Source organism: Lynx canadensis, chromosome A2 (assembly GCF_007474595.2).
Source record: "Lynx canadensis isolate LIC74 chromosome A2, mLynCan4.pri.v2, whole genome shotgun sequence".
Lineage (NCBI taxonomy): Eukaryota > Metazoa > Chordata > Mammalia > Carnivora > Felidae > Lynx > Lynx canadensis.
This window is the reverse complement of record NC_044304.2, coordinates 456,240-470,866: the sequence shown is the minus strand read 5'-3', so window position 1 is coordinate 470,866 and position 14,627 is coordinate 456,240. Positions and strand designations below refer to the sequence as shown.

At 61.9% G+C, this 14,627-nt stretch overlaps 1 protein-coding gene and 1 non-coding gene across 3 annotated transcripts; both read right to left on the bottom strand.

The window, feature by feature from the left end:
* Window positions 1-496: 496 nt before the first annotated feature.
* CNN2 (calponin 2) lies at window positions 497-8,266 on the bottom strand. Of its 2 annotated transcripts, none has more exons than XM_030336295.1 (7): window positions 8,158-8,266; window positions 3,875-3,996; window positions 3,353-3,419; window positions 3,111-3,248; window positions 2,317-2,433; window positions 2,016-2,162; window positions 497-1,505 (listed from the first exon to the last, which is right to left on the bottom strand). In XM_030336295.1, the coding sequence occupies exons 1-7, from the start codon at window positions 8,218-8,220 to the stop codon at window positions 1,236-1,238; spliced, it is 924 nt and encodes a 307-aa protein (XP_030192155.1). In that variant the 5' UTR covers window positions 8,221-8,266; the 3' UTR covers window positions 497-1,235. The 2 variants fall into 2 exon arrangements, with proteins under 2 accessions (XP_030192155.1, XP_030192163.1); XM_030336303.1 differs by having other exon boundaries at window positions 2,016-2,042.
* A 5,118-nt stretch (window positions 8,267-13,384) lies between these two features.
* Window positions 13,385-13,491, bottom strand: LOC115509566. The gene has a single exon (XR_003967430.1). It is a non-coding gene; the product is annotated as a U6 spliceosomal RNA (small nuclear RNA).
* Between the last annotated feature and the right edge of the window lie 1,136 nt (window positions 13,492-14,627).

Sequence of the window (14,627 nt, the reverse complement as noted above, 5' to 3'; positions counted from 1 at the left end):
GTCACTGCATTTTGAGGAATACCTCCGAATCCCTTTCTAGAAGACTGGGTAGATTTCCCAAGACCATGGTGAAGACGAAGCACGTGTATGGACCCACAGCTCTGAAGGCCCCGACCGGGGAGCAAGCAGATATACTGGGAGGATCCCTGAGAAAAGGGAGGTGGGCTTGGCGTTGGGGCTTTGAGGATGTGTAGGAGTTTGCCGCTTCCAGAACTGCGGGCCTAGTGACCAGCCTGAGCAACCCCTGGGGGCTGCAGGTGGAGCTGTCTGTGGGCTGGGACAGGGGGTTGCAGGGCTCACCTTTCTAGCCAGCAGGCAGGCCCGCCTCTTTCCCCCACGCAGGTCCTGACCCGCAAACACTTTTTCAACCCACACTCACCTGCGCCCTGAGCGCAGCCCTGAGGACCTCCTTAGATGCTGGTCCAGTGCCCACCCCCAGGGCCCCCCGCCACACCCCCACCCCCAGGTTGCCGCAGACTCCCAACTCTCCCAGTAGTTTCTTCCTAAAAAGAGGTTTTTATTGCCTTTGGTCCACAGTTGACATTTCACATTATCTCTTGGTCCCAGGGCTCCTGGATGGGGGCCAGTCCCCAGGGAGGACCTCCGGGTGGGGATCCCTGTGCAGTACTTGGCAGAGGAATGGGGACAAGTAGGGGAAGGGTGGGGGGCGGGCCTGGCTTTGTGTCAACCGGGCAGAACTCTGTTGTCCCGCCTGGGCCTCAGTTTCTCCGCTAGGCCCTGGGGGGGGGGGGTGGACTACGGGTGACTGTCTGAGACTGCTAGGTCCTCACAAGACCTAAAATACTTGGGGACTGTGGCCCTGCCCTCTCCCAGGGGACCTGCTTCCTTCTCGGCATCCCCTTCCACCATCTCCAAACCCCGCCCCCCACTCCCCTGCAAAAAATATTATTTTTCTTTCATTAAAACTGCCCGAAGCTTCTGTGGGCACAGAAACCACAAACTGATCGGCAGAGAAAAGGGAAGAGAGGGAAAGGCGACCGGAAACCATACGGGGCAGGGCCCCTCCCTGCCCAGGTTTCTTCCCCCAACACCTCCACCCCCCAGGCCAGCCCAAAGCCTGCTGGGAAACTCGCTGGCGGGAGGTGCTCCGGCGGACGCCCCGCCCCCCGATCTACCTCCGCCCCTTCCCCACAGACAAGCAGAAACACAAGACGAAAACAGAAAAACGCGAGAAGCAGACAGGGTGATGTGGGGAGGCGCCCCGCTCCGGCGGCTCAGTGGCCCGCCTCCTCCTGGCGGTAGGGGGCGTATTCCGGGGCCTCCGCTGGGCCGTCGCCTGCAGCCACCGCACCCCCATCGGCCGCGGGGCCCTGCGGGCAGTACTTGGCGTCATAGATCTGCCGGCCCAGGCCGAACACCTGGCCGCTCTGGTTGGCGCCCTGAGTGTAGCCCATCTGCAGGGACAGGGACGAGTTGTCACACTTGTCGGTCCCCAGCTTGGTGTCGTAGATGTGCCGCCGGGTCCCGGGGGCCGTCATGCCCACCTGCACAGGAGGAGAGACAGCTTGAGGGCGGCGGAGGAGGGCCAACGAGGCCACACCCACCCCTGACCCCCGCACCAACTCCGTCTGGGTCTGGTCTGGGTCTGAACGTAGCGCAGGCTCCCGTGGGTCCCCCCCAGCCCTGCCTGGACACCCTCTCTCGCCCTCTGTGCCAACTGTATGGGCCTGGCTCTCCCTGCCGGCCAGGGAGCTCCCCAGGTGAGGGCCGAGGCGTCCCAAGAACCCAAGACTTCCAAGACCATCGTACTGGCACATGCCAGGTGGCAGGAAAGTGAGAATCGGCAGACCCGAAGATACCAGGGTTGCACGGAGCCCCTGGGCAATCCTGGGGGGGGGGGCGGGTGAGGCACAGGGCCGGCTAGTAACTTCCCCGGGACACACAGCAAGCTGGCAGAGAGGTCGGAGGGAACTCCAGAGCAGGACTCTCAGTGACAGGCACGCGTGGGGACAAGGATAAGAGCACGCAGGGAGGTGGGGCCCGGGGAGCCCCACCTGGCTGGCACACTTGTTTGTGCCCATCTGGAGGCTGATGGTTGAGTGGTCCATGGGTGGCAGGATGTGGTTCTTCGGGTCATACAGATGCCTTCTCGTCCCATAAGCTGTCATGCCCGACTGGCTGGCACACTTGTTTGTGCCCATCTGCAGGGAGGCGGGCAGGAGAGGTCAGGTGCCCCCGCCAGGCCTCTAGACCCCGCCCTGAACTTGAGGGGACACGGGGCTCATCGGGCCCAGGTCACATTAGAAGCCCCCACCCCACCGGGGCGGGCCAGGGTCAGAGGCACCGGGAGCCCACCTGGAGCCCAATGACGCACTGGCCCGCCTTCATGGTGGCGTCGTCAAAGTTGCGCTCCTGTTTCTCTGAGTATTTGACGCCAATGTCCACTCCGCTCTGCAGCCCCTTCGTCTTGGCCTGGAGGAGAGGGGTGTTGGGAGCATCAAAAGGGTGGGGGGCAGCAGAGACCCTTGCACCGGGCCCAGACTGTGCAACTCTGGGGGAGGCAGGGGGACGGGCTCCCACCCGCCCCACCCACCAGCCACCCAGCGCCTCAGCCACCAGCGGTCTGACAGCTCAGGACAAGGACTCGGGGGGCGGGGGGGCATCCTCACTGCCAACCCCTCCTACCCGACCCGCCAGCAGCTCGCCGGGCAGGGACACCTGCCCCTCGCTCCTCCCTGGTCACTAGACCCCACACACTGGCCGCATCCTCCTGTGTTCAGGGTGTTTCCCACAACATGTAACGTATTTCTAATCTATCCAGAGTGACTCGGGGATGAACTCTGGCTGACAATGGTGTGTCCACGGAGCTTCACGGATTGTGACAAATGTCCCCTGAGGGACACAGTGCCACCCAATGGGGCAGCCGTGCGCGCGGGGCCGGGAGGCACGCGGCAAATCTCAGCACCTTCCTCTCAACTTTGCTGCGAACCTAAAACTGCTCTCAAATATAAAGCTTGGTTTTTTATTTTTTAAGTAAAAGATTTGTTCCTCGTCTCCTCCCTTGAGACCGTGAGTCCACGACTGGGTGGACCGTGCCTGCCTTGTCCAGCACGCAGTCCGAGGTGCCTGGTGCCGTCTCTGGGCCTCACCTTCCCGGCCAGGGCCAGAAGGGACACCTGCACCTGGGTCATGTTCCCGCTCTCGAACAGGTCGTTGGCCTCGAACAGGTCCACAGGGTTCATGCCGTAGCTGACCATGGCCTTGATGAAGTTCGAGAGGTTTTCCAGCTGGGAGGAGGCGGGAGAAGGAGCGTGAGGCCACCCGGCCCGCCCACCCGCCCGCCACACGTGGTGGGTCAGCTGCCCCCTCCTGCCGCCCGCGGGCGCCTCACCTGGTGCCAGTTCTGCATGGAGCGGTTGATCTTGGGCACAGAGCCCGGCTGAAGCTTATTCATGAGTCTGGGGAGGGGGGACAGGACCCTCCGTTAGCGCAGGGGAGCCTCAGAGACCCGAGAAACGAATTGTACTCTTGCCACACTCTTGCCTTCCCAAGCAACCTCACTCCAGGCCTCCCTCAGTTTCCCCGCCTGCGATGTAATCTTCACCCGCAAGGGAGCAGAGGGCCAGAGTGTGGCAACCACTGTCGTGGGGGGCGAGTCTGCGGACCTGCACGCCCAGGGATGTCCGAAGCCACCCGAGCAGGACGCAGGGAGGAAGGGCCCAGGAACGCGGAGGCTCCCACCAGAGGGCGGGTGTGAGGTGAGAACGTTGGCCGCCAGAGAGCCGCCCCGAAGCGGCCACGCGAGAAGGCGAAAGACAAGCGGGACCCGAGACCCGCTGCGCTGCGGGGAAAGCCAGCCCTGGGACCGTGTGACCTCGAAGCGCACACCGGCACCTGCCCACACCGCACTCACGTGCACAAGACAACGCCGTCCTTGAGACCCTTCTGGAAGTCGGGCCCAATCGAGAGGCCGGTGAGTCCCTCGATCCAGCTACGGAGCTCGGCCTCCTTCTGGGGGTCATATTTGGACAGGAGCTGGGTGAGCAGAGGACACGGGGTGCGGTCAGCTGGGGAGCTCCGGGAGGGCGGGGCCGCTCCCCCTTCGCAGGCTCAGACACGCCCCCACCTCTGGCGACAAACACCTGCTCTCGGCTCCTTCTGGTCCCGCCCCCACGCCCTGGCGGCGCCCTGCTCTCCCCGCACTGGAGAACCCCGCTCTTGTCTGTTGTCTGTCTATTTATTGTTTTAATGCTTATTTTTGAGAGAGAGAGAGAGAGAGAGAGAGACACACACACACACACACACACACACACACACACAGAATCCGAAGCAGCTCCAGGCTCCGAGCTGTCAGCACAGAGCCCAACGCGGGGCTCGAACCCACAGTCCATGAGATCATAACCTGAGCCCAAGTCCGCCGCTTACCTGACTGAGCCACCCAGGCGCCCCTATTTTATTTATTAAAAAAAACCTTTTTTGCAAGTAATCTCTACACCCAACGTGGGCTGGAACTCACGACCCCAAGGTCAAGAGTCACATGCTCTACTGACTGAGCCGGCCAGACGCCCCTCTGTTGCGGTTTTTAAATTGTGGTGAGATAACAATAACATAACATTTATCATCTTAACCGTGTTTAAGTGAACGGCTCAGGGACGCCTGGGTGGCTCGGTTGAGCATCCAACTCTTGATTTCAGCTCAGGTCATGATCCCGGGGTCGTGAGATCAAGCCCTGAATTAGCCTCTGCGCTGAGTGTGGAGCCTGCTTAACATTGTCTCTCTTTCTCCCTGGCTCGTGAGCATGCTCTCGAAAAAAAACAGTAAACCATCAGTAGTTTTTAACATACAACATTGCGCAACCACCGCCATAGTCTAATTCCAGAACATTCCATGTCTCCAAAAGAAACCCTGTCCCCAATAGCAGTCACCCCCCCCCACCCCCTGGCCCCCACGAGCCCCTTCCTGCCCGTGGACGAGCCTGTTCTGGACATTTCACACACGCGGACTCACACCCCGTGTGGCCTCTCGTGTCGGGTTCCCTCCCTGAGCGTCGTGTGTTCAGGGTCCGCCCGCAGGGCGGTGGGTGTGGGCGCCTCACTCCTGTTTACGCTGAGTAACGTTTCAGTGTGTGGATGGACCCGTTGTATTTACCCATTCATCATCCATGGACGGACATTTGGGTTGCTTCCACCTTTGACTACAGTGAAGGACACTGCCATGAATATTCACATACGATTCTTTTGGATGTGTCTCTAGGACTGAAATTGCCGGGTCACATGGTAACCCTAGGTTAAACTTACTGAGGAACCACTAAAACTTTCTCTGCTCCTTACACTGACCATACCACTTACTGCCTCAGGACCCTTGCACAAGCTGTCACTTTTGGCTCAGATGTTTGCATGGCTGGGTCCCTCCCTTCAATCTAGTCACCGATCCAGCTTAAAGGTTACCTCCTTGGAGAGGGTTTCCCTGAGTACCCTGGCTAGGAAAGCCCTCCTCATGCCTTCTTTGCCCCACTCTGCCTTATTTTCCTTCTAGCTTTTACCTTTATATGATATACCTCCTTGCTTATGATCTACCCCTCAAACGCTGCTGCCCAGCTCAGTGCTGTCTCCACAGACCCTGGGTAAATGGACAAAAATGTTCACGGTCTCCCATCAGCGCACACCCATTACCCACCAGCGCTCTCTCTCTCTCTCTCTCTCTGTCTCTCTCTCTCTCTCTCTCTCTCTCTCTCTCACACACACACACACACACACACACACACACACACACACACACACCATGTTTCCCTCGGGGCACCCAAGGCCAAGAAAGCCAGGATAGCTGGGGCCCAGAGAAGCCACAGCAAGTCAGGGGGACCCAAGGGGACCCAAGCCAGTGTGTGGGCAGACACAGACAGCCCCAGGGCGGCTGCTGAGATGCCGGCACACATTTGCCCACACAGATCCCTGCCCTGGACGCTCTCCCTTCCTGTCCTCCCACCCCTACCGGGGGACCAGGACCCCAGAGCCACCCTCTGCAGACCCCACTTCTACTCTCACCTCTGCTCCCAACTCCCTTATGAGCATGGACACAGTTCTCACCCTGTGCCTCAGTTTCCCCAGCTGTGCAGAATTGTCTGCGTCAGGGCCTCCTGAACTGGGCCCCACTTCTTGGTTCCTGCATAGAAACCTCACGACATGGGATCAGGGCTGAGCTGACCAGAGCACAGCAGAGACAAAGGCGGGGAGGCTGGCCCGCTAACCCGATCCTCCTGGCCCCCCCCCCCCCCCATCTCCTGGCTCCCACAGCCCCGCGGCCCTGCCCTGAGAAGGAGAAGCTGAGCCTGAGACAGGCCAGCTGGTCCGGACACCGCGCGTGCCTGCGAGGCTGGCCCCTGGTGGCTCCTGGGGGCGGCGGTCCTGGGCAGAGGCGCCCGGCCGGCCCCACCCGCGGCCGCCGCCTCCCCCCTCCCCCCGCTGGACAGCGGCCTTCAGCACATTCCTCCTCACCGCAAACTGCCAGGAATGCAGCCGCTGCCTCCCTGCTAAATCGGGACCAGCTGTTCCCAGAGGTCTAGACCCCCCCAGCCGGCCGGAAATTGAGTGACTGCTCAGAGGGACGCTGGACATCAGCCTGCCTTCATGCCATCCAGCCAGGGGTAAACTGAGGCACGGGGGGCCAGGCAGAGGTGTCCAGAGGTCTTAACCTCCTCTTAAGTAGCCGGTAAAGTGGACGCGGTGTGGATCTGAAGCCACAGGAAGCTGGTTTCCCCTTCCGGTGCGGCCCCAGTGACCCTGGCAAGCTAGTCACTGCCCTGCCCATTCTCCAGACCTGCAAGCCGAGCGCTGGTCACCGGGCGCCTTCTGACCTCATCCCAGACACAGCAGGTCTCCACCTGCCCCTTCCGTCTGCGGAAACTGCCTGGGCGCACGGGCCGGGCGCCACGCCCTCACCCACTTCCTGCCGCCCCGGGAGACGCAGGGGGGTGGCCATCAGGCACTGGGTGCAGCAGGTCTGGGTTCCAGCCCTGACTCTGCCGCTCGCAGGCCGTGTGACATCTCTTGGGAGCCCCACACACAGACCCGGCTCTTAACCTCCCTTGGGGCTGAGTGGGCCACTCACCGGCACCAGCACGGGCGGTGTAAACGGTCACCCCATCCAGCGATTGCTGGAGTGGAGAACGCGTTTCAGGAAGGCTCGGGAGCCTTAGCCTGCTCACTGCGCCTTAGTTCCCCAAGGCTCAGCCTCCCTCTGTCCGAGGGGCCGAGGCCAGCTCCTCGGAGCCCAGGAGGCCCTCGCGGTCCCCCTCCTGTCCGCGATCCCCGGGCTGCCAGTGGGACAGGTGCCGGTCCCTGGCTGGCAAGGCTATGCCTTCCACACGCCCAGGCAGGCTCCCGGGGGCTGCGGGCTGTGGGGCCACATTCCCAGGTGCCCGGTGGGAGGGACAAGCTCCCCTCCTGCTGGAAGGGCCCAGAGTGACTGGCCCGGGCCAGGACCATCTCCCTGGGTCAGGGATCACCCGCTGCTCTCCGTTCCGTAGGCTGGACCCGCTGTGTGACCCTCGGGAAGTGTCTGCTGCTCTCTGAGCCAGCCAACAAGTGCTTTCCCAAACAGTGTCTCCCCCAGGCCCCATCCCGGGTCTCAGGACCCCCAGCATCCTGAACACGCCTTTGCCACCACCTTAACTTTGCCAGATGGGGACAAAGGGAAGTCGGCAAGAAGCAGCTGAGCAGGGGCACCCCCCCCCCACCAGGTCCAACTTCCCCCTTGGTCCTGCCCCCCCACCCCAGGTGTTAGAGGTGGGGAAATTCCTGAGGGGGGGCCACACCCTTGGAAAACAACAGCGGACTGGCCCGGCTCCCTTCCCCTTCCCCGCCTGAAGTCCGTGTGGCCGGGGAATGAGGAGGGGGCTGCTGGGGTCCCCTCGGGGCATTCTCGGGCCTGGAAACGCGGGAAGGGCCGTGGGGCTGAGAGTGAGGGAGGGGTTCAGGTGGGGGAGCGCTAGGGGAAGGGGTTAGACCCAAGCACTCCTAGATGCGGGGGGATGCCAGACGGCTCCCCCACACTTGGGGCCGGGAGGGGGGCTCGGGAGGGTGCCCCCGGGGACCCCGGGCGGTAGGGGGTCGGAGGGCCACCCTCCTCCCGGGTCTGGGCGCTCGCTGCCCGCCCCACGTTGGGGAGCCCGGCGGGCGCGGAGGGCGCGCCCTCACTCACCCGGTTTTTGACCTCGGCAGAGAGCCCGTACGAGGGCCCCTTGTTGAACTGCGTGGAGCTCATGGCTGGCGGCGGGACGGGCCGGGCCGGGACGGGACGGGACGAGCCCGCGGGGCGGCGGGGGACGCGCGGGGCCCGGCGCCACGCCCCCGCCGCTGATTGGCCCCCGCGCGCTTGTCCTTATAAGGCCGGGCCGCGTCGGATTCCTGCGGCCCGACTTCCTGAGCCCCTCGCCGCCCCCGACCCCCGCCCCGCCCCCGCCCCGGCGGGGCGCCCCGTCCCCGGGGCTGGAGGGGCCCCCTCGTCCCGTCCGAGCCGCCGGGAAGCGGACGCGGGGAGGGGCAGGGGCTCCGGACGGCCCAGACGAGGCCCCCCTGCCCTCTCCCTGCTGGAAGACCCCAGGCGGCGCCGGCACCCTTCCTGCGTCTAAGTTTGCCCCTCTGCGCGAGGACGCGAAGGGGGGGGGGGCACTGTTGGGTGGGACTCTGGCACCTTGGAGGACGGACGAGGACCCCTCTCTGTCACACTGAGGCGCCTCCCGGTCCATCCGGGTCCTGGGACTCCCACAGCTGGGTGGTGGACAAGGGGACTAGGGCAGGCTCCTCCAAGGAGGGGCCGCTGCAGCTGGGGCTTTGATGGATGAGTAGGAGTTTGCCAGCCCAAAAGGGATAGTGTTCCCGGCAGAACCAAAGGTGCCAAGCCCTGCAGAGACCGTCAGTGCTTGAAAGCACGTGGGGATCAACCCGATGGGCCGGGGAAGGCGAGCAATGACAAGGGGCCTCGAATGTCCCACCGAGGGATGACAGGGAGTGGGGAGACAGTGGGACAGAGACGAGAGGTCGACATGTCGTGGGGTACGGCTGAGGCTGCCAAGTTCTCCAGGCCGGGCACGCACGTGGTTCTCGACAGGCGGCGTGCGCTTGTACCGATAGATCAATAAATTCACAAATAGGTGACGGAATGAATGAGTTCACTTACTCAGCAGCTCACTCTCCCTCATTCATCCACTCACCCGACTATTCACTCCTCAAATGCTCCCCAGCCTGGCTTCTGTGCCAGTCCCTTGCTAGGAGATGCTGGCTCACAGGAGACCTTAGCTCTGGTCCAGCCCGTCCCTAGAACGACTGAGCCAGGCCCAGACCCCACCCCTGCCCCCTGTGAGCAGGCCCAGACCCCACCCCTGCCCCCTTGGGCACGCCCAGACCCCACCCCTGCCCCCTGTGAGCAGGCCCAGACCCCACCCCTGCCCCTGTGAGCAGGTACAGGACAGAAAGACAAGCCTGAAAGAGGGATGAAGGAAACTGGAGGGAAGCCAAGGCCCCACGAGAGGTGTCAAGGAAAGCTGCATGCAAAAGGGGACGTGGGAGACGGGGTTTAAAAGCATGAGTAGGAGTTTGGCACACGTGGCAAGCAGCTGGTTGGGCTCTGTGAGGGCTCAGAGGTGACTCACCCCTACCCCTTCCCCGAGGAGCACACCTCCCTGGCCCCCACTTCCTGGATATCTGTCAACCCTTCCGATTCCTTCCATCTGAAGGTCCTTTCTTCAGGGTTCAAGTCCTAGCCGGTGGTCTCGGGTGAGTCCCTTCCCTTTTGGGTCTCAGCTTCCCCATCTGTGAAAGGGGGGACCAGTGCATGGCGGGGAGCCAACAACGGGAAGGTGCAGCTCTGAGTGTGGGAGTAATGTGGATTGTTGGTATCGAGGTGGGGCGCTCTGAGGGCGGCAGGGCCCTGGGGGGGCAGCCAGATGGCCCCCCTGCGGGTCCTGCTGGGGCATGGGAATCCGTGGGACCCAGGGCCCTGTGCGGCTGGCGGCGGGAAGGCGGCTCAAGCCGCTCCCCTGGGCCCCTGCCCCGGCCTGCGGTGGTCAGCGGCTGCCAGCCAGCAACGTGCCCAGCCCCCCGGTGCTTGTCCAGGAGCCTCCAGTGACTCTGGGGACCCCACCCTGCCCTGGGAGGCTCTGAGACGGACAAGATGGACCGGACGCTTGCCTGTGTGTGCAGCCCTGCGTCCACGCCGTGCCCGCTCGGGCAAGTTCTCGGGGCGAGTGAGCGCTCGAGGCAGGGCCCCCCATCCCCCGGCCGCCAGGGAGCAGAGGCTTCGTGCTAGATTTTAATTCATCCTGACTTAGAAGTAAATTCCATTTGGGGAAAACATGTGAGGAGATTTGAAACAACCCGGGAACATACGCGCTTTGCTGTTAGGTGTAAGTTTTGCACACCCCAGCTACACGTGAGTGTTTCCACGCTATGTCAGCGTGGGAAGTGAGGCGTGCTGGGCAAGGGAAGCCCAGCCCGGATTTGGAAAAGGGTGTAAATTAACACCTCGGGAATTTTTCACATACGTTGCATGTTGAAATGGTAATATTTTCAAGATAACGAGTTATGTGAAACGTATTACTAACACTGTTCTCTTTTAGTCCTTTTAATGTGGCTTCGAATTTAAAACCATGGGTCCTGTTGGTCTTATAAATTTCTATCGGCCAGCGCTGTTCTGGACCCGGGGGGCCAAATCCAGATCCCAGATTTATGTATTTATTTTTTTGGTCTGGCCCTTGAGATAACGATGTTTTCTGACATTCTTAACCATCATTTTTTAAAAATGTTTATTTATCTTTGAGACGGAGAGAGACAGAGTGTGAGCAGGGGAGGGGCAGAGAGAGAGGGAGACACAGAATCTGAAGCAGGCTCTGGCCTCCGAGCCGGCAGCCCAGAGCCCGACGCGGGGCTGGAACTCACGGACCGCGGGATCACGACCTGAGCTGAAGTCGGATGCTTAACCGACTGAGCCCCCCAGGTGCCCCTCCAACATTTTTAAGTGGTGAAAGGAATAGTACTCTGCAACACGTGGGAATCATATAATTTTAAAATGTGTGTCGCACAAAAGTTTTATTGGCACTCAGCTGTGCCCACTCGTCTCCAGCTGCCGTTGTGTCACACGGTGAGTGAAGTGCTCTGTCCGCCGCGAGGCTGAGAACGTTGGCTTCTGGCCCTTCGCAGAAGATAGTTTGCTGACCTGGGTGCTAGGCACTCAACCTCCCGGAACCCAAGACATCCAGACTCAGACACCCCAAAATTCAACACCTCAGGTTTATGGAATTGTTTAATTCTGTATAATTCCTTGAGCCTGGGTTCAAATCCCGACTCCCCGCTTGGCCACGTGATTTTATGCGGCAATCACAGCTGGCCTCTCCATGCGTCCGTGTCCCCGTCTGGAAAGCTCCTCACTGCCCTCAGGTTCGCTGTCAGCGTGCAACAGGTTAACATGTACGTGCTTCTGAGCAGCCACAGGGAGCCAGCCTGACATAAGTGTAGTTGAGTGAACACGAGTCAGTATCTTAGGAATGTTGGCGTCCATCAGGAACCTGGCAAAGAGGTCTGGGGCCCCTGCAGCTGTCCTCTGCCCTTGACTCCCTGGCACTCCCTCGTTTTCCAGGACCCACCCCTGGGGAGAATGCAGGGGATGAGTAGTGAAGGGCTCACAGGGCAGGGGAGCTCCAGGTACTCTGGGGTGGGACCTCGGTGATGCCGGTGGGACGGGGACCACAGCTGGAGGACCTGGGGCTGCAGGGGCCCCTTCAGGTTCTGGGCTGAGGGCTCGGGCCCTGGGGTGTCGGTGGCCGGGCATGGGGGCTGCAGGTGCGGCAGGGGCCCCGGGCCCTTTCCCCACAGCCACCTCTTGGGCCCCCCCATCCCCTCGGTGCCTGAGCTCTCTGAGTGGGACCCCGGGGCGTCAGGGCAGGACCCCGGGTCGGGCCCCTCTGTGGGGTCGGTGGGCGCCTTCTGGGTGGGCTCCCCTTGCTCTCGGCAAACAATCACTTCAGTCTTGTTGCCTGTGTCGGTCCTGGCCGGCGGGATGCAGACAGAACATACTGTGACAAAACAGTAGCAGTAACAGCAGCATCTCAAAGCAGGGAGTGGGGGGACCTGCTAACTCAGGTCAGGAGCCTCCCTTGCTCAAAATCTGCCATGGCTCCCCACTGCCCCCTCAGCCAAGATGTCCTCCAGGACCCCACCCCCTGCCGGGTGAACTCTCCACCAGGCATGCCCTCTCTGGGCCCCCACGTGTTCAGCCCCAGGCCTGTCCCAGGGCCTTTGCCCTGGCTGTGCTCTCCGCTGATGCTCTGGTCACCTGGCTCGTTCACTGCCCTCCCTCCTACTTGAGGGTCAGCTCCTCAGGAGCCTCCTCCCTGCAGCCCCATTTAACTCCCAACCTGCCCCAGCCCAGCCTCCTGCCCGATACCACCAGCACACCCAGAGGAGCAGCGGTGATGCCCACGGCACCCTGGGAAATCCAGCCCGTCTGCTAATTTCCCGGCTGTGCCCAGAAGCATGGGTGTGGTGTTTGGTCCTTCTCTTATCTCCTTGGGTTTAGACCTAGAACTTTCCTTGGCCATTTCTTCTTTCTTTTCCCTTCCTTCCTTCCTTCCTTCCTTCCTTCCTTCCTTCCTTCCTTCCTTCCTTCCTTCCTTCCTCCCTCCCTCCCTCCCTTCCTTCCTTCCTTCCTTTTTATTTTCACGACCGTGGCTTTCCAGGGATGCTGGTGGCTGTCCAGCGGCTAGCCATGCAGTGTGGACGCTGGGTGAAATTGCACTGGCTTTGGTGAGTTTCTAGAACACGGCAGTAAACTCTAGACTGTACGCGACCTTTTCAATGTAAATTACACTAATAAAAACAAGTTGCTACATTTCACATGCTCAGGAGCCCAGTGGGCTGGGACCTCTGCTGGACACGTGAGAAACTCACAGAGCCTCCCCTCAGCCAGGCTGGATTTACTCTCCAGGTCAAAGGGACATCTGCCTGCCTCTCCGCTGGGAAAATTTTTTTTCCCTCCTTTGCAAGTAACAGGTGACTTGAGGGTGAACCCAATAATTTCAAGAGTGTGCATTTCTTGAGCCGTTAGCCAGGCCCTGTGCAGGGCACTCGACGAAACAGGAAGCGAAGGATTTCAGTCTCCCGGTCACGGAGGAGTAGAACGCCACCCGTCCGTCCATCTCCTGGGTGTGGTGCACACCTGCCTGCCAGGTGTCTGGGCGGCGCGAGGTGACCGCCCCGAGACACCCGGCTCCCAGAAGGAAGAAATAGTATTTCCTGCGAGGGGCACAGCTGTCAGGGGCTGGAACGGAGCTCCGCGTGAGCGCGTCCTGGGGGACGGGAGCGGGGAGGGGCGGCGCAGGATCAGGGGGAAATCCGAGCGGTCGCCCACCTCCGCGGGGAGCTGGGCTTGGTACCAAAATATGGAACGCTTCACGAATTTGCGTGTCATCCTTGCGCAGGGGCCATGCTAATCTTCTCTGTATCGTTCCAATTTTAGTATATGTGCTGCCGAAGCGAGCACGATTACCGGGGCCCCAACGGAGCTATTTAAAGACCAAATTCAAAATCATTTTACAGTTAGGCTAAACTGAGATAGCTGCGTTGAACAAGTTTTCTAGAGCGCCATGCAAATGAATATCTCCTACCATCGTGCGTGCTTTGAGTGTCTGTTATCACGCTAAAACCCTCAGATGTTGACGAATTTAATAGTCCAAATTCCGCCTCGCAGCCGCTGAGGCTTGTGGGGGATAATATGCAAAACACCTGGGCCAGACACCACCCCGCCCTGGCGCTCCGGGCCCGGCGACCAGGAGGGCGGGCGGGGCTGCAGTGGGCGGGCCGCCGCCATCCCAGCGTTCTCCGCGAGCGCAGGGAAGCCGCTCTTGCCGGCGCGGCGACTCGCTGGCGTCAGCAGGCCGCGGAGGCGGAAGATGGCGGCGGCGGCGGCAGCAGCCGGGCGTCGGTGAGCAGCGCGGCCGCGGTGAGGACGGCCGATGGCGGCCGGGAGACGCCCTCGGGGACCCGCGGGCCGTTAGGGCGCGACGCTGGGCGGCATGTCGGAGCACGCGGCGCCCGGGGCCCCGGGGCCCGGGCCCAACGGCGGCGGCGGCCCGGTCCCCGCGCGCGGGCCTCGCACCCCCAACCTCAACCCCAACCCTCTCATCAACGTGCGCGACCGGCTTTTCCACGCGCTCTTCTTCAAGATGGCTGTCACCTACTCGCGGCTCTTCCCGCCCGCCTTCCGACGACTCTTCGAGTTCTTCGTGCTGCTCAAGGTGACCGAGGTCCCGACCCCTGACCCTTGACCCTAGCGGCCGGACCCTCCACCCAGGTCTGCGACCTCTGACCGCGACCCCAGCGGGGCGGCGAACCCCCTTCCTCCGGGCCTCTTAATCTTGCGATCCCAGCCCCCGTGCCCGTGCGACTTCTACCCGGGAGGCCCGAGTCTCACTCGCCCGGTTAGCGGCCCCTGATCCCGACTCCGGAAACTCACTGCCAGCTCTGTCCAGACTGCCCCCCACCCCTGGCCCTTCCCTTTCCCAGGACCCTCACCTCGGGAGGCAGGAGCCCGGGAGCCCAGCCGTGTGACCCTGACCGTGCTGCCTGGCCTCCTCCGCTCTGGAGGAGGCTTCCAGACCTGTCCTGGCCCTGACCAAA